The following is a 22,537-nucleotide window of genomic DNA, read 5'->3' as shown; positions in this document are numbered from 1 at the left end:
ACCACACACACCACACATTATGCCTTCACTGTTGTGGTGGTGGTAGTGGTGGTGGTGGTGGTGGTGGTGGTGGTGGTGGTGGTGGTGGTGGTGGTGGTGGTGGTGGTGGTGGTGGTGACTTCATTCCTTCATCTCAAAAGATAATAATAATTTTCCTTCCATTCCTTGCATTTAGCTGAGATTTCTTTTTGTTTCCCTTTCTTCTTTTGCTTATTTTTCTCAAACTTTTTTTTCCAATATTCTGAATATTTTCATTCACTTTCACTATATATATTTTTTTTCTATTTTATTTGTTCCTTTCCATGCCAAATTTTCCAATAAAAAATCCACAAATTGAATTTCTGAACACATTACAAACTATCACCACTCAATTCTACACAACTATTGAATTACTAAGCACATCACAAATCCTCTGCTCTCAAGTCTTCATAGCAACATAAATGTCAATTCTCTATACTTAAATTCCTCAACATATCAATCCCTCAATTCTTTATAATACTCAAATTCTAGACACATTAATAATTGCTTTCCTCTCAAGTCTTCATAGCAACTTAATTCTCAGAAAGCGATGTCAATTCTCTATCTAAATTCCTAAATATATCAATCACTCATTTCTTTATCATACTCCAGATTGTAAACATATCACTTAATTCCTTACAATACTCCAAATTCTCAACATATCATCAATTACTCTGTTCTCAAGTCTTTATAGCATCTCAATTCTCAGGTATGTCAATTCTCTATTTAAATTCCTGAACATGTTACTAATCACTCAATTCTTTATAATACTCCAAATTCTAAACATAAGATCAATTATTTGCATTTTTTTCTTATTGTAATCTTTTTGTGTTTTTTTAATTTCACCTTTTAATATTTGTCAATTTTATTTTGATATTCTAGAGCAAGTTTTTTTTTTTTTTCTTCTTCTTCTTTTCTCTTTATCTTACAAAGATCTAAGTTCGTTTTTGAGTTCTGAGTTCATGGCAATACTCCTTTTTTTTTTTTTTTAGTTATCTTTATTCCACTTTATATTTTCATTTTTCATCATTATTTTCTTTGCTTTCCTCTTTCCTTATTCTTGTTTACTTTCTTTCAGTTTATTTCAACATCCTAGCTATCATTTTCTTTTTCCTCATTTTTTTTTACTTTATTTTGATTTATTTTCACATCTAGACCATTTTTTTTCTCTCTACTTTCTTTTGATTTATTTGAAACATCCTGGCTATTATTTTCTTTATCTTCCTCATTTTCCTGTTTCCTTTCTTTTGGTTTATTTCAACATCACACACATTATTTTCTTTGTTCTCATCATTTTTTTTCTTGTTTCCTTTCCTTCCCAACATCTGAGTCACTTCTATCACTTTACAATCTTTCAATTAACTTTTTTTTATATTTTTTTCTATTTTTGCTAAGAACTGAGAGAGGAAACTGTGTCTTTTAGTTTTCTACCTCATCCTTCACTGGAAAGAGAGAGAATAAACGCTTCAATCCCCTCCTCTCTCTCTCTCTCTCTCTCTCTCTCAAAACCCACACGTAAACAAACAAACCCAGAAACAAATGGACAAACAAAACACACCACACCAATCTTGGCACAATCTCCCTTAACAAAAAAAAAAAAAAAAAAAAAAAAAAAAAAAACTTAATTCCAAGATAGCAACGGTGGCGACAGCAGCAGCAGCGGCGGCGGCGGCGGTGGTGGTGGTAGTGGCGGTGACGGTGGTGGTGGTAGAAGTAGTGGTGGCGGTGGAGGTGTTAGTGGTTGCGGTGGTGGTGGCGGTGGAGGTGGAGGTGGAGGTGGTGGTGGTGGTGGTAGGTGGGTGAGTTAAGTAGGGTCCCTGGCTTGGTAGAAGAGAATGTAACCAGTTTCCGAAGATTTTTGGAGCTCGGAAGTCAGGCCGTAGAATTCCTCCATTAACGACGGGTCAATTTTCTGAAAACATAAGGGGAGAGATGGGAAAAGAAGGGGAGATGGAAGGAAGGGGAGATAAGAAGAGGAGCAAAAGGAGGGGAAGGGGAGAGATGGAAAGGGAAGAGGATATAAGGGAAGGGAAAGGATGGGAAGAGAATACAAGAGATGGGAAGGAAAGAGAAGATGGGAATGGAAGAGGAGAGATGGGAAGAAAAGGGGAGAGATAGAAAAAAGGAAAGAAAGAAAGGGAGAGAAGAGATAGGAATGGGAAGGGAAAAGAAGAGAGAAGATAGGGAGAGATGGAAAAGGAAAGACAGAGGAAAGGTAGAGAAGGGAAGAGAAGAGAATGAAAGATGGGAAGGGAAGAGATGGGAAGGGAAGGAAGGAAGATGGGAAGGGAAGAGGAGATGGGAAAAGGAGACAAGGGAAGAGAAGGGGAGAGATGGGAAGGAAAGGGGAGAGTAAAAAAGATACCAACATTTTGTAAAACAGACAAATAACAGAACAAGATGAAAGAAGATAAAGAAAATGGAAAACAAAACAAGAAAATAGACACACAAGAAACACAAACGAACAAAAGAAAAAAGAAAAAGACACAACAAAAGAAAACAAGAGAAACAACACAAGACAAACACACACACACACACACATAGCAATACTCACATCAACAGCATCATCGTCAAACAGTAGCCAGAACCGGTGGGACTTAACGATGGCAATGTAGTGACCCCTGTTGATTCCAGTCCCGCAATGCACCACCACTGCCGCCAAGTCATACAGGCGGTCTGGGTTCACGGCATCCAGACTCTGCAATGAGGGAGATAGCGGGAGTGTTAGAGGAGATGAGGAAATGTGAGAGACAGAGAGAGGGAAGTGGCAGAGGTAAGAAAGTTGGAGATAGAGGGTGTTAGAGATAGGGAGTGTTAGAAATGAGAGAGTTAGAGATAGGAGTTCAAGATGGTAATGTTAGAAGGGAAGGAATAGTTAAGAGAAGATACACACACACACACACACACACACACACACACACACACACACACACACACACACAGAAACAAAAATATATGCCAAAACATTTCTGCATAACACCAAAATATTAACACTCTCTCTCTCTCTCACACACACACACACCTTCCCAGACTGCCTAACAAACACTGAGAGGCCCTGTTGATACTGGGCAGAAGCCTACTATGTCACCCAAGGCTTTGGCACCTTCTCCCCCATGCCACCCCTTAACCTGTCCACACCACACGTCACAACAATGTCCTCATACCCACCAAGGCCACTAGAACTGACCACTACAAAACAGTGCTATACCCACCATGGTACGACCCATAAACCATTAGAATAGGATACTAGTCATAAGCCTCCTCCCCATGTATATTTTCACTATGTATGTACTGCAATTCCTAATAAACCGTATATTATTATTATCATTATTATTACACACACACACACACACCGTATCAAACACTCTAAGCTCCAGGGGAAAGACGACACGGTGGGAGAGCTTGAGTGTTCTGTTGTACTGGCCGAGGAACTGGAACCTTTTCAAATGCAACACCAGAATTGTGGGAAGCTTCTTAACGCGAGTCCTTTTCTGCATGGGAGAGAGACAGAGAGAGAGTTAATATTTTGCTTTTATTGTCATTTTGAAGTGTTTAGTTTTTTTTTTTTTTTAGTATTTTTGTGTGTTTTTGAGTGTGTGAGAGAATGTTATGGTGTTTTACCGTTATGTTGAAGTGTTTTAGCGTGCTTATTGTGTGTTTTTAGTGTGTGTGTGTGTGTGTGTGTGTGTGTGTGTGTGTGTGTGTGTGTGTGTGTGTGTGTGTGTGTGTGTGTTAATTTTAATGTCATTCAGAAGTGTTTTGGCATTTATCTTTATCTCTGCTGAGTGTTTGAGCATTTTAGAGTGTCTTTGTGAGATTTTGCGATTGAGTTAATATTTTGTTGTTTTATTGTCTGTCAGAAATGTTTTAGTGTGTTTTGTATTAGTGAGTGAGTGAATAGATTATAAGAAAAACTATATATTTGAGGAAGAAACTGCATGAAAGTGTGAATATTTGACTGACAGCATGAATGAATGAGAGAATGACAACAATGAGGCTAACACACAATGCAAATGACAACACAAAAAATAAACACGGAAAAGAAGGTAAACAAAAATAAAATAAAAACACATGAATAAATAAACACAATCCCAAAAAATAAATAAATAAAAGTAAATAAATAGATACATAAATAAATAAATAAAATAACCTAATGTAACTCCAACTACCAACAGATACCTGGTGTTCAGAAAGAAAGAAAGAAAGAAAGAAAGAAAGAACCTAACCGAGACACCCCATACAATAAATAAATAAATAAATAACCTAACCTAACCCCAGCACCCCATACATATCTAGTGCTCATAAATAAATAAATAAATAAATAATAATAATAATAATAAACAAAATGCCAAACCTAACGTAACCTAAGCTATAGTGTGTGTAATCTAAATCGCCTCCTGGGTGACGGTCTGGGTCTGAATGGTGTCCCAGGGTGGTGGTTGTCAGATCATGAGGCAAACCGTGAGCTGTCCTTGTGATAAGTGCATTCATCAACACAAAACAAGTATCATTCACATTAAATCAATTACGTTATCAAGAAGCTACTATGTTCTGAATCCAGGAGCCATTTTAGAATAGACAGACTTAGCCCCAACAGCCCACACATACCCGTTATTCATAAATAATAATAATAATAATAATAATAATAATAATAATAATAATAATAATAATAATAATAATAAGCAAACACAAAAAACCCAAAGCTAACGTACACCCAGGTATCCCCAACAGCCCACACGTACCTGGTGTTCTTGAAGAGAGCAGCAGTTTTCACACAGCACCTTGTTCTCAGCGCTGATGGTTTCCGTGGAGAAGAAGCAGCGCAGGCAGTGAGTGATGCTGGTGTTCTGGTGCACCTCCACTGATAAATTGTTCAACACCTCGTCTGTGCTTCTCACCTGTGATGGTAGATAGGTAAGGTTGATAGACAGGTAATATTCATACAGTTAACATTTACACCCATATTAAAAAATGCCTTTCCCTCTCGCTTCAACAATTTTCCAAGGCCACAGAGACAACTACCCAGGTTTCAAGACAGTTTCTCCTTTTCACCCCTTCAGTACCATGACACATCTCCATATTCATTCTGGCTACTATTTGGTGATTTTATACAGCTTCAGAAACTCACATGGAAGATTAAAATAGTGAAGACTGGCCATTAATGATATGACCTCCACAGATCATTCCTAATGTAAATGAAATGGTCAAATCGTACATAAATCTCAAGGTAAGAATGTGTCCCAGTATTGAAGGGATTAATAAACTAGAAATTTTGCCAATCCATCACTGGAACCATGAAAATACTTTTTAAAATACAAGTATCTTCAATTGGAGCCTTTGAAAAACAGTGATACAGAATACAGTACTGGGACACATTTTTACCTTGAGATTTGTGTACAATTAGACCATTCTATTGACATTAGGAAGTGTCTATGGAGGTCAGAAGATTAATGGCCACAGTCTTCACTATTTTAATCCCCCCTATGAGTTTCTGAAGCTGTATAAAATCACCAAATAGTAAACAGAATAAGGAAATGCATCATGGTTCTCAAGGAATTAAGACAGGTAAGACTGACAGACACAAAAGAAACTGAAAAAAAAATGGAGAAGAAAAGAAATTGATGCTGAAAGAGGAAGAGAAGGGAAAAAAACACACAAGAAAAGAAAGAAAAGGGAAGGAAAATTAACAATAAAAGAAGAGAAGGAAAAAAATACACAGGTAACATTTAAAGACAGGCAAGATTTCAAGATACGAAAGTTTTATATATTCATCAATTTTCTGATTCATAGACAGGGAACAATTATATATTCATTTATTTCCTACATATAAGGCACTAGCTATCTACATTATCTGACACACCGAAGTTATGATTAAAAAATACAGTTAACTGAGGTGCTGGTTCATTTACAAAAGCAGTCCAAAGTCAAAGGAACAGTGATATAGAGTTGTTATTGCTAATTAAGGCATTTTTAACATGTACCTCAATGTTAGTGTGTCAATAAACTACCTATCTTGAAACTTCTAAGATAAAGTTTTCAAGTCACAAGGAAAGAAGGAGAAAACCAGGCAGGGAGTTCCAGAGTTTACCAGAGAAAGGGATGAATGAATGAAGGTAATAGAGACGGATTTGAGAGGAGATTGAGAACCAGACAGGGAGTTCAAGAAATAGAAAAAACAAGCACGGCAGGCAGGAGTTATAGAAATACAAAAGCAGGAAAGATATTACAGAGTTTACCAGAGAAAGAAATGAATAATTGAAGATATTAGAGAGAGATTTGGCAAAGAAATACAGAAACAGGCAGGGAGTTTTGGAAATACAGAAACAGGCAGGGTAGGCAGAGGGGTTCCAGAAACAGAGAAGCAGGCAGGGAGTTATGGAAATACAAAAGAAGGCAGGGAGTTCCAGAGTCTACCAGAGAAAGGGATGAATGATTGAGAATACAAGAGGGAGATTTGGAAAGGAAAAAAAGGGAGACAAAGAGGCATGAATATGAATTAAAGAAAAAGAGAGAGATTTGGAAAGGAAAAAGAGACAAAAATGCAGGAATATAAAACTAGTAACAGTGAAGGAAGGGGGACACACACACACACACACACACACAAACACACACTCACCGCTTCACAATTCAAGCACCGTAGCTCTCTCGTCACCACCGCCTGAAAAATCTCATGGACCCAAGTGTTCTCCTGCTGCTGCTGCTGCTGCTGCTGGTGCTGTGTGTTGCCGCCACCACCACCACTGTCCTGCTGCCCCCCACCCCCTGCCTGCTGCTCCCGTCACCACCGCCCACCCTGCCGCTGCTGCCTCCCTGACTGCGACCCGCCAGCTGTTTCTCTGTCAGGAATAGAGAGACTGTGAGAGAGAGAGAGAGAGAGAGAGAGAGAGAGAGAGAGAGAGAGAGAGAGAGAGAGAGAGAGAGAGAGAGAGAGAGGAACACATACACCTTTCAAAATACAGAACAACCCCCATACACACACACACACACACACACACACACACACAAGAAAAGACCCGTTTCTCACCCATAATTGTCTCATTGATGCTGTCGATGAGCTGAACAAAGAACTCGTGCGCATCTTGTTGCATGTAGTTGTCAAATTTCACTGTTTTGGAGAGAGAGAGAGAGATTATTAGTCAAACTTTTAACTTAACCTAACAACAACAAAAACTGCACACACACACACACACCTTTCCTTGTTAATTAAGCATTTTTGAGTGAGAAAATGAATGGAAAGTGAATATGAGTGGAAAAGCATTAAAAATCTAACAATTTGAATGATAACTGTGAAAGCAATCAAACACATTCATAAAAAAAAAACTTAAAAAATACAAAAAAAACTAACTAAAACACACAAACCAAGGCAAATAAAACACAACCTTAAAACTTATTACCAGACACACATACACACACACACACACACACACACACACACACAAGAAACCCCAACAAGAAAAACACATCCAAACACAAACAAACTACAACACACACACCATTCTCTTTCCTAAACCTGGCGATGAACTTTTTAGGCGCGATGCTTCCGACTTTCTTCTTCTGAGTGGCAATACTGTAGAAGAGGTCAGCAAGGCAGGCTAAGAGAGTCTCCTTGGTCCTCTTGTTCTTGGCCTTGTACTCCAGGATCTTCTCCCTAAATGGCTTGCAGAAATACAGCGCCTGCAGCACCGAGTTGATGTAGCACGTGTTGCCAAACTGTACAGAGACAGAGACAGAGACAGAGAGAGAGAGAGAGAGAGAGAGAGAGAATTAATGAAGAGTTGGTTGTCTTAAAGAGGTTTTAATTACTAATGATTAGAATGAATGGGATTGAATGCATCTTAACCCATGGGCTGCAGGCGATGACATAGTTTTGTCGGTAAAAAGAATACTCAAAACTGTGGGCAACACACGTTATGCGTCGTCAAATTAAAATATCCTTAAAATATTCCTAGTGTATTACTGAGTGCTCAAATTTTGACAGAGTGATCCCTGAAGGCTGCTCGTGTTTCTTGTAAGTGCATGCCCTCGGGTGTAGCTTGCCTCATGACTCACCATCCGCACCTCCCATGCTGTGTTGGGCGCAGAAAAGGCTTGGCTAAGACATGTTTGGGCTGATAATGCAAAACTTTACACATACAACAGATATTTAGAACCCTTTTTTTTTTTTCTTCATTTTTATTTTCATGGTGGGGGGAAGGGCACAAGAATTCCATTTCCACAATAAACAGAATTAGCTCAAACCAAGCCTCAGTGGTGGTACATGTAATTACAAACAAGGCCACAGGGGATCAGTTAAGAGAGTCTGATTACAAAAGAGTAAGACTGGATGTGTTAATGTGCTTTTTGGATTAATAAGGGATTGGATGTGAATTAAACGGGTTTTGATATGGAGGAATGGGATTATATATGTCTGAAGGAAATATTGATTGAGAAGAAATAAGATTAGATTTGTGTTGCGACTAAAATTATAAAAAATTGTGTTGCCAGATAAATAAAAACCACACAACCAAATGAAGATATATCTGAAAAAAAAAAAAAAATGCCAAAAACAGTATTGCCAGATAAACAAAAATTAAAAATATAAAAAAAATGAAGAACTAAATGAAGGTATATGAAAAGAATGCCAAAAACAAGGATGCCAGAAAATATAAACAAATAAAACAGAACAAAATGAAGGCATAATAAAACAGAAAACCAAAAAAAATAATGCCAGAAAAAAATTTAAGTAGAACCAAAAGGTATATATAAAAAAGTGCCAAAAAAGGTGTACTTACAAAAAAGGCAGTACTTACATTAACAAGCCCAATATAATGTTCATTGGGAGGGAACTGGTCTGCTCCGATCTCCTTCTCCAGCTGGGAGGCATTGGCGCCCTGTATTGAGAGAGAGAGAGAGAGAGAGAGAGAGAGAGAGAGAGAGAGAGAGAGAGAGAGAGAGAGAGAGAGAGAGAGAGAGAAGGAAGGAAAGAAGGAAGGAAGGAAGGAAGGAAGGAAGGAAGGAAGGAAGGAAGGAAGGAAGGAGACAGGGAGGAAGGAAGGAAGGAAGGAAGGAAGGAGAGAGGGAGGGAGGAAGGAGGGAAGGAGGGAAGGAAGGAAGGAAGGAAAGAAAGAAATTGAGAGAGGGAGAGGAATAGGTATTTAGAGAAATGGAGTAGAAAGAGAGAAAGAAGGTAAATAGAGACATATAGATAAACAACAATAATAATAATAGTAATAATAATAATAATAATAATAATAATAATAATAATAATAATAATAATAATAATCTAAAATAAGATACAAATTGAGATTCTAAGCACTTAACACAGCTTACTAATGCATCTCTTTATCACATCTTCCTCTATGCACCTTACTGACCACTTCCTCCACTCCACACACACACAAATACACATATAAACTGAAAGACAAGAATTGACGTTAATATCAGCTTTTATGAGTTTGATCCCTTCAGTACTGAGATGCATTTTTACCTTGAGTTTTGGGTGTGATTATATGATTTTATTGACATTAGGAAGGATCTATGGAGGTCACAAGATTAATGGACACATTCTTCACTATTTTAATCCCCTATATAAGTTTCTCAAGCTGTATAAAATCACCAAATAGTCACCACAATTAATATAAAAAGCTGTCATGGTACTTTAGAAGTTAATCCCCTCAGTACTGAGACACATTTTTACCGTGAGTTTTGGATATGATTAGACTATTTTATTTGCATTAGGAAGGGTCTATGGAGGTCACAAGATTAATGGCCAGTCTTCACTATTTTAATCCCCACATAAGTTTCTGAAGGTGCATAAGATCACCAAATAGTCATCAGAATGAATATGAAAATTTGTCCTGGTACTGAAGAAATTAAGGTTTGCTAATGTTTTCCTCACATCTTCCTTCATGCACCACATTTATCACTTTCTCTCCTTCCACACATCCATAATAAAGGAAGAGAGAGAAACAGAAATGAATGATAATGATAAAAACGTGAGATATTTGAATAATTTAAGGTTAAGAGTTTTCCTGCCAATTTTTTCCTCATATTCTCATTCACACATTTTACTTATCATCATTTTCCTCGACACCTCCATAAAAGAAACAATAATAAATAGATAAATAGAATACACACACACACACATACAGACAAATTATTTTCTTGATCACATATCTTATAATTTCCTCTACACCTGCATAAAACACGATAAATAAATAAATAAATACCAAATAATTAATAAAACACATGCACATACAGACAAATCGTATTCTTGTTCACACATCTTCTCTATCATCACTTTCCCTCCAAAATGAAATGATAAGTAAATAAATAAATAAATAAACAAATAAATAAATAAGTAAAACACACACACACATACATACAGACAAATCCTTTTCTTAATCACACGTCTTATATGTCACCATTTCCTCTACGATAACAAATAAATAAATAAAACACTCAAATACAAATAAATAAATAAAACTCAAATACAAACACACAGACAAACATCCACGTAACCACTCAAACCAACAAACACACACACAAACACAAACACGGTGCTGCTTCTCCACATTAAAAAATATATAATAATAATAAATAAATATAAACACAAATAGAATAATGACTCGTATATTTCAAGACTTAACGTGTCAAATCTTCAGAAGGAGAGGCAGCTGTCAACATCGGCCTAACACTACCAAAACTCACCTTAAGCCTACAAAAAACACTGAAGCCTTAATAAAAACTCCGTGAAATGTCTTACTAGGAAAACATCAAGTAAATTAGGACTAAATATTTACCGCCCTCTCTTCTCCTTATCATATCTTCCCACATAGACCTCCCCCGCCAGTTTTGCTTAGGCCTACCGGTGCTCTAAGCCTTTCTCACCATTTTGCAGTAGCCGAGGAGATCCAGATTGTAGTAGTTTAGGAGAAATAGAAGAGTGCGAGGCGGCAAGGCGACAGAGGCCAGCCAACAACAACAACAATGGCGCCGATTGTTGTAGTCCTATAATTTTTCTGGTTCTGGCTGTTTTCTTCCTCAATGTTGTAGATAAATGTTGTTTTTATTTATTATTTCAAGGTTTGTGTGTGTTTCCATGGCTGCCTTTGATTTTTTGTGATTTTTTTAGCTTTAAATGTTTTAGTTTCGTATCCTTTATTTTTACTTGATAGTGTAGAAAAAGTTGTTTATTTATATTTATTTCTCTACAACAAAAATAAACACTCAATTGAGAGTATTACTTTACTAAAATTCAATCAGAACTGTATATAATTTTAGGTTTGTATCCACGGTCTTCAAATGACAGGAATTTCTTTTGACAGACATCCACATCTCCCCACACTCTACTCTCAGCTTGGTGGGCGTGTCTTCCTTCACGAGTCTGGCATTATACTAAAATTTCAACTCTTCGTTTCCAAATACTTTATGCAAAGATTAATCAAAATGCAAAACACAACTGGTACAATTACTCCATTATTGCCTTATTCATTCATTCATTTTATTTTATTTTTTACATACATTCAGCATTAAATAAAGTCAATAGAGGTATGTTTCTACTTAAATATTACCGTATCTATGAAACAACACAGTAGGAAGGGGAGTATAGAATCATGCATTACAAATTTTAAATCTTCTAGCGACACAACACTATAGTAACCTAAACCAACCATTAATCCTCTCATTTACACAACTTTCCACATATAAAAGACACAAAATACACCCAAAACAATGAGATAAGCTAAAACTGTCAGGAAGGCGAATATAAAACCAGACATTACAAAACACAAATCTTCCAGCGACTCTTAAGACACAACATTACAGTAATATAAACTAACCTAACCTCTCATTTACACAACATTTCTTATATAAAAGACACAAAATACACTTAGAACAATGAAATGAGGTAGAAGTATGAGTGTGTATAAAGCCATCGCAGTGTTGCCAGATCGGAGAGTGGACACGTCAGCTGGCAGGGCACGGAGACTCACGGGCCGCCACCACCACACACCCTCCACCACACACCACACAGGAATATTACTGAGCCGCTGTAACCTTCAGGATGGTGAGTGAGGCGTGAGTAAGGAGTGAGAGGGAGTGAGAGAGGGATAGGGCGGCGGGCAGGGCGAGATGGGAGGGTCAGCTGATACTCTCCCAGGTCAGTCACTCGTCATGTTTTCCTTGATAAATAAATGCAGGCGTGTATTTTATGTGTTATTTTGCCTGTTGTGGGTGACTGTATGGGTGTGTGGGTGAAGGGATGGGTGGTTGTACTCTCACTCGTACACTCGTCACCCCGGCTTGTTTATTCTAGTACTAAACACAATACTATTCCTGTTTATGTATTGACGTGGCTCCTATGGGTGTATGGGTGAAGGGAAGGGGGTGTGAGCTGGTGTATGGGTGAAGGGAAGGGCGTGGATGGGTGTATTGGTGATGGGTGATGGTGTGGGTGGGTGTATGGGTGACAAGCGGTGGTGTGTTAAGATGAGGTGTGTAAGTTGGCAGTTTGTATATAGTGTCTACCTTCAAAACTCATTGGTTCAGTGGTCTTAACCCTTTTAGTAGTTTAGTGTATTTTGATTTAATTTGTATTCTAAAACATCACTGCTTGTCTCTTTAAAGTCTTTACGGTAGAAATTGCTAAATGTATTCACTTATTATCTAGTCTATTGTAAATGATTATAATATTTATTTGGGTATTTTATTTACCTATTATTATTTCATTATTTTTTTATCTATTTTATTAATTTATCTTATTATTATTTATTTATTTTATTTTTTTATTGTGAGAGGTTAAGATGTCAGGTATGAACGAACAGCTGGGTTAGCTATCATATATTTAACGGCTCATAGCATTGTATTGCCACATGAAGGGCTGAGGACTTCTTGCAGCTTTCATTGATGTTCACCTTATTGCATCATCACCACCACATCACCACTTTCCTTTTGATGTCCCTGTTGACACCACCACCACTGCCACTACCCTTAATATTCCTGTTCCTATCACCACCACCACCACCATGGATGATTTTCTTTACTTTCTTGTTTGTTCTTTTTTTCTTTCCTGTGTTTTCTTGAGTGGTGTGTTGTCTCGTGTCTTTCAATATATTTTCTTGTTTCTTTAATATGTGGATGTTTATTTCCTTAACATATTCCTATCACCACCACCACCACCACCATTATTTCCTATCACCCCCACCACCACTACTTTCTTTTATGTTTGTGTTGAGTATAGACACCACCACCACCACTGCAGCCATCCTTAATATTCCTGTTCCTATCACCACTGTCAATATTATTTCCTTTAATATTTTCCTATCACTACCCTGACCACCACCTTAACCTGTTCCAATCACCACCACTACCCTCCTTTATGTTCCTGTTGACACCACCATCACCACTGCCACCACCCTTAATATTCCTGTTCCTATCACCACCATTTCTTTCCTTAAACTGTTTCCATTATCACTACCATTACTCGCTTTTATGTTCCTGCTGACACCACCACCACCACCACCACTGCAGCCACCCTTATTATTCTTCTTGTCATCACCACTACTTTCCTATCACCATCACCACCACAAGTCTCCTTCGTGGTCCTCTATGTTCCTGCTCACCACTGTCACCACACACCACCACCACAAGTCTCCTTCGTGTTCCTCTATGTTCCTGCTCACCACTGTCGCCACACACTCACTAGCACCACCACCACCACCACCACAAGTCTCCTTTATGTTCCTCTGCATTCCTGCTCACCACACACTCACCACCATCACCACCACCAGTCTCCTTCATGTTCCTCTGTACCCCAGCTCACCACCGTCACCACACGCTCACCACCACCACCACCACAAGTCTCCTTTATGTTCCTCTGCATTCCTGCTCACCACACACTCACCACCATCACCACCACCAGTCTTTTTCATGTTCCTCTATGCCCCAGCTCACCACCGTCACCACACGCTCACCACCACCACCACCATGTTCCTCTACACCCCTGCTCACTACCGTCGCCACACACAGGTGCTGCTTGCGGCGGCCGTGTGTACCCGCAGTGGGAAGGCGCTGGTGTCTCGGCAGTTTGTGGAGATGACCAAGTCTCGCATTGAGGGTTTGCTGGCGGCCTTCCCTAAGTTGATGACCAGTGGGAGGCAGCACACCTTTGTGGAGACAGAGTCGGTGCGTTATGTCTATCAGCCGCTGGACCGCCTCTACATGCTGCTCATCACCACACGCGCCTCAAACATCCTCGAGGACTTGGAGACACTCAGACTGTTCTCTAGAGTGGTGCGTTGGACTGTGTGTTTTGATTTTTTTCTTTCTTTTTTTTTTTTTTTTTTACTCTCTCTTTCCCTTTGTTTTCTATCTTTTCTGTCCATTTTTTTGTTTTCTTGTATGTCCTTGCAATGTTTTTTTCTTTTTTTTTGTATGGATATGTTTTTCTTTTGTCTTTTCCTTTCTTTTCTTTCTTTTCTTTTTTTTTCAAGTGGTGTGTTATCTTGTGTCTTGCAATATTTTTTTTCTTATTTCTTCAATATTATTTCTTAACTTTCTTGCTCTACCTTTCTTTGTTTTCAGGGTTTTCTATCAAGAGCTGCATTTTCATGTTTCTTCTTGCGATATCTTTTTTTCTTGATTTTCTTGTTTCTTTCACGTGTGGATATTTCTTCTCTTCTTTTCTTTTTCTTTTCTATGTTGTCTCAGTTTCTTTTTTCTGATCTCTCCTCCTTTTCATTCTGTTTCTCATCTTTTCTTCCTAATCTCTTTCTCTCTTCTTTCTCTCTAATCTGTCCTCTCAATACATGTTCTCTTCTATTCAACTTATCCTTTTATTACTTAACCTAACTTAACACACCTATTTATCCTTTTAAACCTACCTAATCTAACCTAACCTAACGCAGATCCCAGAGTATTGTCGCAACATGGAGGAGAGTGAGATCCTAGAGAATTCCTACCACCTGATCTTTGCTTTCGACGAGATCGTGGCGCTGGGCTACAGAGAGTCCGTCAACCTGGCACAGATTCGCACCTTCGTCGAGATGGATTCGCACGAGGAGAAGGTTTACCGAGCCGTGAGGGAGACACAGGAGAAGGAGGCGCGCTATAAGATGAAGGTTTGTTGGGGTTCAGTTTGGTTTGGTTAGGTTAGGTTAGGAAGGTTTGTGTAGGGGTTTGAGTTAGTTAGATTGGGTTGGGTTAGGTTAGGTTATGTTCGATTAAGTTCTTTTTGGGTTTTGGTTAGGTTAGGTCTCTCTCTCTCTCTCTCTCTCTCTCTCTCTCTCTCTCTCTCTCTCTCTCTCTCTCTCTCTCTCTCTTAAGGTTTCAAGTTGGCTATTTATTCATTTTATTTAACCAGTTATTCATTCACTTTGAGTCATTTAAGCCATCATTTAGCCAGAACACATTATCCACTCATCCATGTATCCACTTATCCACTCATCCACCTGCAGGAGAAAGTGAAGGAGCTGCAGAGGAAGCGCCACGAGGAGATGAAGCGCGGCAACAAGGGCAGCAGCTACACAGGAGGCAGCGGCGGCGGGTTTGGCGTGTCTGGTGTGTCTGGCGGCTTTGGTGGCAGTACTGGTAGCTTCCCCAGTCCCACCGAGACCATCCCATCCCCTACACAGGTGCTGGTGGGTGACAGTGGTATATTTGGGGGATGTCAGTGTCGCTTATTCAATCAGTCATCAATCCAGCCACTTAACCACCATCATTTACTGAATTCTATAAAGTTCTGGGTATAATAAGATTTGTATTGCAGCTTTCCAGTCAGTTAGTCAGTCAGTCAACCAGTCATCAATCTAGCCACTCAATCCACATCTTCCCAGCCATTCATTCAGTCAGTCATTCATTCATTCAGTCAACCAATCATCAACCTAACCACTGAATCCTCTAACCATTGAATTCTTTAGTCTTGTAATACATCTTCCCAGTCAGTCTGTCATTCAGTCAACCAGTCATCAATCTAGTCACCCAATCCAGCTATTTAGGCACCATTAACTATTGATTTTCCCTCCATTAAGTTCTGGGTATAATGAGTCTTGTATCATGTCTTCCCAATCAGTCAGTCAGTCATTCAATCAACCAGTCATGAAGCTAGCCACCATTAACCATTAAACCCCCTCCATTAAGTTCTGGGTATAATAAGTCTTCTATCACATCTTTCCAGTCAGTCAGTCAGTCAGTCAGTCAGTCAGTCCAGTCATCAACGTAGCCACTATAAACCATTGAACTCCCTCCATTAAGTTATTGGTCCATTAACCCCTTCAATACTGTGACACATTTTTAGCTTGAGATTTGTGTATGATTAGACCATTTTATTGACATTAGGAAGGGGCTATGGAGGTCAGAAGATTAATGGCCACAGTCTTCACTCTTTTAATTCCCCACATGAGTTTCTGAAGCTGTATAAAAACATCAGCCTGTAAGCAGAATGAATATGGAAAAGCATCATGATACTGAAGTCTTCAATTGCATCTTCCCAGCCAGTCGTCACTCAGTCATTCAATCAGTCATTAGCCACCATTAACCATTGAACCCCCTCCATTAATTTATTGGTCCATTGAGTCTCTCGTGTCGTCCCTGTGCAGGAGACTCGACCCAGCACTATCAAACCAGCCGGACCAAACCGTGCCATGAAGTTAGGCAGCAAGGCGAAAGATGTGGACTCCTTCGTGGATCAGCTCAAGTCCGAGGGGGAGCGTGTCGTCTCCTCCACCGAGCCTGTGTCCACCGTGTCGCCCACCAATACTCCTGCGGTGGATATGGATGTGTGGGTATTCCTTTGTGTTTGTTTGTGTTGGCTGGTTTTCGTTGGTTTTGGTTTAGTTGGGTTTTTTGTTTTTTTTCCCATTCACTTATTTGTTTTCTTCTTTTCCCTGTTTTTATTTATTTATTCTTTCATTTTGTTTCATTTATTTGTTTATTTATTTCATTTATTTATTTTATTTATTTATTGTTTTGTTCCGAGGGGCCAATACCTCAGTCATTTGATATTGTTGTGTTTGTGTATCATTGTTTGTTTATTTTTTGTTTTTTTGGAGGGGCATTGTGTTTGATTGTCTTGTTATTTTGGGGGATTTTAGTTTAATTTCTTATGTTTTTTGGTAGTTTCTCCTTTTTTTTTTTTTTTTTTCAATACTTGTCATGAATATTGATGTGTTTGTGTTCCATTGTGTTGGTTATTGTCTTAATTTTTGGTTTGGTTCAAGTTTTTCTTCTTTTTTACTTTTTATTTTTATCTGGCAACACTTCAGTCATCGCTATTGAAGTGTATAGTATGTTGGATTGTTTTTTTTTTTCTTGTTTTGTAGTGTAAATTATTTTTGTTTCCTGTCATTTATTTCCTCCTTCTACTTTCTCTAATTTGGTATCTGCAGCTGAGGATAATTTTCTGTAATAACATTGATGCTGCCCACTGTACATTTCTAGTTCAATGTCCAAGCTGAGGTAACACCCTAGGCAACACTCAGAATTAGTACCTGTCTTGCTCTGTGGTCTCTCTCCTTATTTCCCTATTTATCTAGCTATTTTTTTCCTTTTCCTTCTTGTTTCCTTTTGCTCTTCATACTTATCTGTCTCTCTCCTGAACTTCCTCCCCGTCTATTTATTTATCTTTCGTTATATAATTTTCAGATTTGCATGCTCTTTGTACCTTCTGCAGTTTAATATCCAGGTTAGGTAACAGTCTTTAGATAATGTTCAGAGCTAGTACCATCTTTGTTCCTGTTTGCACCTCTTCACTTCATTATCCAGGTTAAATAAGTCTCTAGATTATGTACAGAGTTATTTGTTCTTGCTCGTATCTTTTCCAGTAATAGTCTTTTGCATTAATATTCAGCGTTAGTGCCAATCTTGTTCCTCGTACCTCCTCTAGTTCAGTATTCACCTGTGAGGGGGAACTGTTTCTTCCTATATTGTTCAGTGTTAGTTCCTGCTTGTCTATTGATATGTCCAGTTAATCTTGTTCTTGTTTGTACCTTTCTTCATTACAATATCGAGCTAAGAGAATCAGTCTATCTATCTATATTGTTCAGTTAGTATCCATTTGTTCCTGCTTGTGCCTTTTCTTCAATATCCAGCTGGGGGAACAATCTCCAGGTGGTGTTCAGCATTAGTATCCATCTTATTCTTGTTTGTACCTTTCTTTCAATATCCAGCTAGGGGGAACAGTCTCTGGGTAATGTTCTGAGTTTATATTCATCTTGTTAATGTTTATACCTTCTTCACTTTATTATCCAGGAAGAGGGAACAGTCTGTCTCTATATTGTTCCTGGCTTATATCTTCTTCAGTGTCTTATTCCTACCTGTACCTTCTCCAGTAACAATGCTCAGAGTTCATATCCATCTTCCTGGCGTGTACCTCCTTCAGTTCAATGTCCCTGTGAGGTAACAGTTTCTCTGGTCTCAGTGTGCACATCGTGGTGGCAGAAGACCTGGTGGTGCATGCCGGGCGTGATGGAGGCCTCAAGACAATGGAGATCCAGGGCATTCTCAAGTTGCGCATCTCAGACCCTGACTATGGATACATCAAGGTTCAGGTGTGTCTCTCATTACTTCGTGGTTTTTGTGATCCTCCTAATCATGTCTTCCATCCTTTATCTCTGTTTTAATCATCCCCCAAATCTTGACTTCCATTCCTTATTGTTATTTAAGTCACCCTTCCAAATGTTGTCTTCCATTTCTTATCGTTGTTTTAATTATCCTCCAAATCTTGTCTTCCATCCCTTTTCTTTGTTTTAATCACCCTCCAAATCCTGCCTCTCCCTTTTCTTTATTTTGATTGTCCTCCAACTTCAATCTTCCACCTATGAGTTGATATGGTGGTTCTCAGACTTTGTTGCTTTGTGGCACACACACAAATTTTAAGAACACACACCAGTCAAAGAAAGCAAAGCAGTGTTGACTCACATTATACACCGTTCCTCTCACCATCTTACCACCAAGACCACACAAGGAAACAGATAAGCAATAAGTCCTGGAACCAAATTCTGAAACACTTGTGCTGTGCCTCCATTACACTCAGAACCTTACAATTGAAGTAACACGGTTTGTGAGGCTGCTTGTTCTTATTGCTCTAGCTACAGATTTATAAGAAAAATACATTATTAAAAGGAGAAACACACTCGAAAACCCAACTCATCACTAGTGGCCTTTCAAAATAGTAGTGAGAGAGCAAAGCATCTCAGAGTATCGTAATCTCTTCAGCACCAGGACACATTTTCACATTCTGCTAACTATTTGGCAATTTTATACAGCTTCAGAAACTTATGTGGGGATTGAAATAGTGAAGACTCTGGCCATTGATCATCTGACCTCCATAGACCCTTCGTAATGCCAATAAAATCATCTAATCACACCAAAAATTCATGATAAAAATGCATTCCAGTACCGAATGGTTTAACTAGCAATTCACCAACCTCACATGTCACTTTCTGGCAGGTGGACAACACTGACTCCCGGCCCATCCAGCTGCAAACTCACCCCAACGTGGACCGCGAGCTGTGGCGTTCATGTGGCCAGATTGGCATGAAGATGTCCAACAAACCCTTCCCACACAACACAGACGTGGGCGTGCTCAAGTGGCGCTTCCAGACCAATGAGGAGAAACATGTGCCCCTCTCCAGTAAGTGTGTGGGTGTGGTGGGTGTGTTTGTGTGTGGGTGGGTGGGTGTGCATTTAGTCTTGTTGCTTTTTATCTTTCTCACTGGATCTGTTCATAATTTTTCTCATTTCTCTTATGTATTTCCATCTTCCTTTGACTTGGCTTCTCTTAAGAGGGAGGTTTTAAGACATTTGTCCCAGACTTTTGGCTAACTCTCTTAATCTTTCTATAACTCACCAATACAAACTTAAGGTTTGTAGGAAGAAAGAAGCAGGTAGTCACAGTTCCAACACATGAGTTACACCAAGCCTCCTTCACCCCGCAGTCAACTGTTGGCCCCAGGAGAATGGCGCCGGCAGCTGTGACGTCAACATAGAGTACAACCTTGAGAACCTTGAGATGGAGCTGAGCGAGGTTGTCATCACCATCCCCCTGGCTCCCGGCGCGCCCCCACCAGTCATCAATGAGTGTGAGGGGGAGCATGAATACAGCCGCGCCCACTGTGCTCTGGTGTGGCGCATCCCGGTGATTGACAAGACAGCCCCCACAGCCGCCATGGACTTCACAGCTCGAGGGGTTCCGGATAATTTCTTCCCCGTTCGTGTCTCCTTCAACTCCACCAGAATGTTTTGTGATATCAAGGTGGGTCAAGTTGTGGTAAAGTTTGCTGTCTACTGTGGTGGTGGTCTAGCTCTCCTTTCCATTGTCTTCTTATCCTTTTCTCTCTTGCTCTACCTGCTCACCTCCTCCTCTACAATGTTTTATGCAATGAAGGTGGGTAAAGGTAGTGGTCAATTTTTCTGTCTGTTAAGATGGCTAGTGGTGGTGGTTTATCTTTCCTTTCCATTATCTTCCTTGTTATTTTCTCTCCTTAACCTCCTCCTCCAGAGTGTTTTGTGATATCATGGTGGGTAGTGGTGATGGTGGTGGTGGTGGTGAACTTTTCTATCAATCACCAGTGTTGCGTTGTGATGCATTGAGTGACATTTCTTTGCTCCTCAGGTCTTGGGAGTGGTGAGTACATCTGATGGCGCCCCAATCAACTTTTCCCAAGAGACACAGATGAAGACCAACGTTTACGAGATCGACTAGACACGCTCCGCTTCCCTCGTGGCGCACAACTATTAGAGGACTCAAGTTTAGTTCCCTGGGCCAGGTCTTATTTAGTGATGTGACTGAGAGGTAGCCAAATCAACCAGCCAGCCAGTTCACCAGTCAGTCACCAGTTAGCTAGAGAAACCGGTTATTATTTTGAAGTCTCTGTACATTCCGTGTTTGTTGATGGTGAGGATTATTTTCTTGGAGCTTTTTGTGGTTAACTTATTCTGTTTATCGTATTTACTTTCATGGTTTAGTTGTCAATGGTGTGTGTGAAGGCAGCCGGGGTGTTGTGTTGTGTTGTGTTGTGTCTCATGGGTGTCTGTGCTGTGTTGAAAGGGTGTGTGTCTCCCGCTTGACCCACTCCACACTGCTGCTCCTCCCATCATGCAGTTCTTGGTTATTGTTTGTCTATTGCTGCTGTTCTCATCGCTAAATTTGAATGTTTATGTTCCTGTTGTGTGTTTGTTGTGTTTGTTCCATTGACTCAAGTGGAAATCAGTTTTTTTTTTTTCTTCTTTCTTTTTACGTATGATTTTAATTTTTCTTTTAGTTCATCAATAAATTTTTTTTTCTGGAGTTGGCTGTTAAAATTTTCTTGACTTTTCTAAAATATTGTGGGTTTCACTAAATATTTTCTTTCCTCATGTGGTTTTCACTAAATTTTCTTGTGTTTTGAAGTTTGTCAAATTTCACTGCATTATCTACGACATTTATCACTTTTTTTCTTTAAATACACAATTGAACACTTCCACATTAAACAGGGTAAAAAAAATTGCTATCAGGAAGATAAATTTTGGCTAAAACTGCAGCATTTGTACAGGAAAACAAACTTTATAAACTGCAGAGAAACCACGATTATCTTTTGCAACAGAGAAGAATTACTACATTATCTGCATCTGGGTCTTCTCATCCTCCTCTTCCTCTTCCTCTTCATCCTCCTCCCTTCCCATCATCATCCCACACACTCCCCTCAACCATATGTATGCGTCACACCCTATCTCTTTACCAAGGTGGACCAGGCAAAGCATCACACACACACACACACACACACACACACACACACACACACACACACACACACAGCCCTGTCAGCCTCTGGTGGAAGGGGACAGTCTTGTGGATCCCTCCCCCTACTACACCCCAGGAACTTGGACACACCACATTGATAAGGAACAGTCTCGTCTTAATCTTTCCTCCTCCTCTTTTTCTTTCATGTCCTCTCACACTCCTGTATATTCACATTAACACGTCCTTCCTATGTATTATCTACACCTCTCTCTCTCTCTCTCTCTCTCTCTCTCTCTCTCTCTCTCTCTCTCTCTCTCTCTCTCTCTCTCTCTCTCTCTCTCTCTCTCTCTCTCTCTCTCTCTCTCTCTCTCTCTCTCTCTCTCTCTCTCTCTCTCTCTCTCTCTCACACACACACACACACACACACACACACACACACACACACACACACATTTTTGTCAATCACTGCAGTCTTGTCCAGTGAAAAACAATTCTGATCTACTGTGCAATGTTCAACTAGATTTAAGACACAAGAGGAGAGAGAGAGAGAGAGAGAACAGTCTGGATATCACTGTGGTGCATTCTGTGCTATGTTAATGCCAGGAGGTTGTAAGGTCACTCTTAGCTCCTTCCAAGTGTGTGGTGGGAGAGGTGGCACAAGCTGATGCCATGACTCTTTGTTGTGCTTATTCAACTTACAAAAAGCTAGAGACCCTTCCATATTCTTTTAGACAATCTTCCTAGGTTGGGAGGACAGAACACAGGGAGCTAATATTACCAGGAGTACAAATAGCAAGACTGTTCCTTACTTCCTTCCTAGGT

General features: G+C 39.5%; 2 protein-coding genes across 3 annotated transcripts; one reads left to right on the top strand and one right to left on the bottom strand.

Moving 5' to 3' along the window:
• Positions 1-1,687: 1,687 nt before the first annotated feature.
• On the bottom strand, positions 1,688-10,992 carry LOC123511334 (ubiquitin carboxyl-terminal hydrolase 46-like). The gene is given in 9 exon segments (XM_045267137.1): positions 1,688-1,930; positions 2,573-2,716; positions 3,372-3,509; positions 4,761-4,916; positions 6,635-6,832; positions 7,032-7,123; positions 7,512-7,728; positions 8,808-8,888; positions 10,888-10,992. Coding segments are annotated over 9 exon segments (1,137 nt in total). The 5' UTR covers positions 10,891-10,992; the 3' UTR covers positions 1,688-1,822.
• Positions 10,993-11,925: 933 nt separating this feature from the next.
• On the top strand, positions 11,926-22,044 carry LOC123511328 (coatomer subunit delta-like). 2 transcript variants are annotated; one of them, XM_045267126.1, is made up of 9 exons: positions 11,926-12,064; positions 14,026-14,289; positions 14,904-15,116; positions 15,453-15,629; positions 16,593-16,774; positions 18,413-18,542; positions 19,444-19,627; positions 19,932-20,248; positions 20,609-22,044. In XM_045267126.1, exons 1-9 carry the CDS (start codon positions 12,062-12,064, stop codon positions 20,696-20,698), a joined length of 1,560 nt encoding a protein of 519 aa, XP_045123061.1. In that variant the 5' UTR covers positions 11,926-12,061; the 3' UTR covers positions 20,699-22,044. The 2 variants fall into 2 exon arrangements, with proteins under 2 accessions (XP_045123061.1, XP_045123053.1); XM_045267118.1 differs by having other exon boundaries at positions 15,453-15,635.
• Positions 22,045-22,537: the final 493 nt, after the last annotated feature.

This window comes from Portunus trituberculatus, chromosome 4 (assembly GCF_017591435.1).
Source record: "Portunus trituberculatus isolate SZX2019 chromosome 4, ASM1759143v1, whole genome shotgun sequence".
In the NCBI taxonomy this organism is placed as follows: Eukaryota; Metazoa; Arthropoda; class Malacostraca; order Decapoda; family Portunidae; genus Portunus; species Portunus trituberculatus.
Note: the sequence above shows the minus strand (reverse complement) of the source record. Positions and strands in the feature narration are given on the sequence as shown.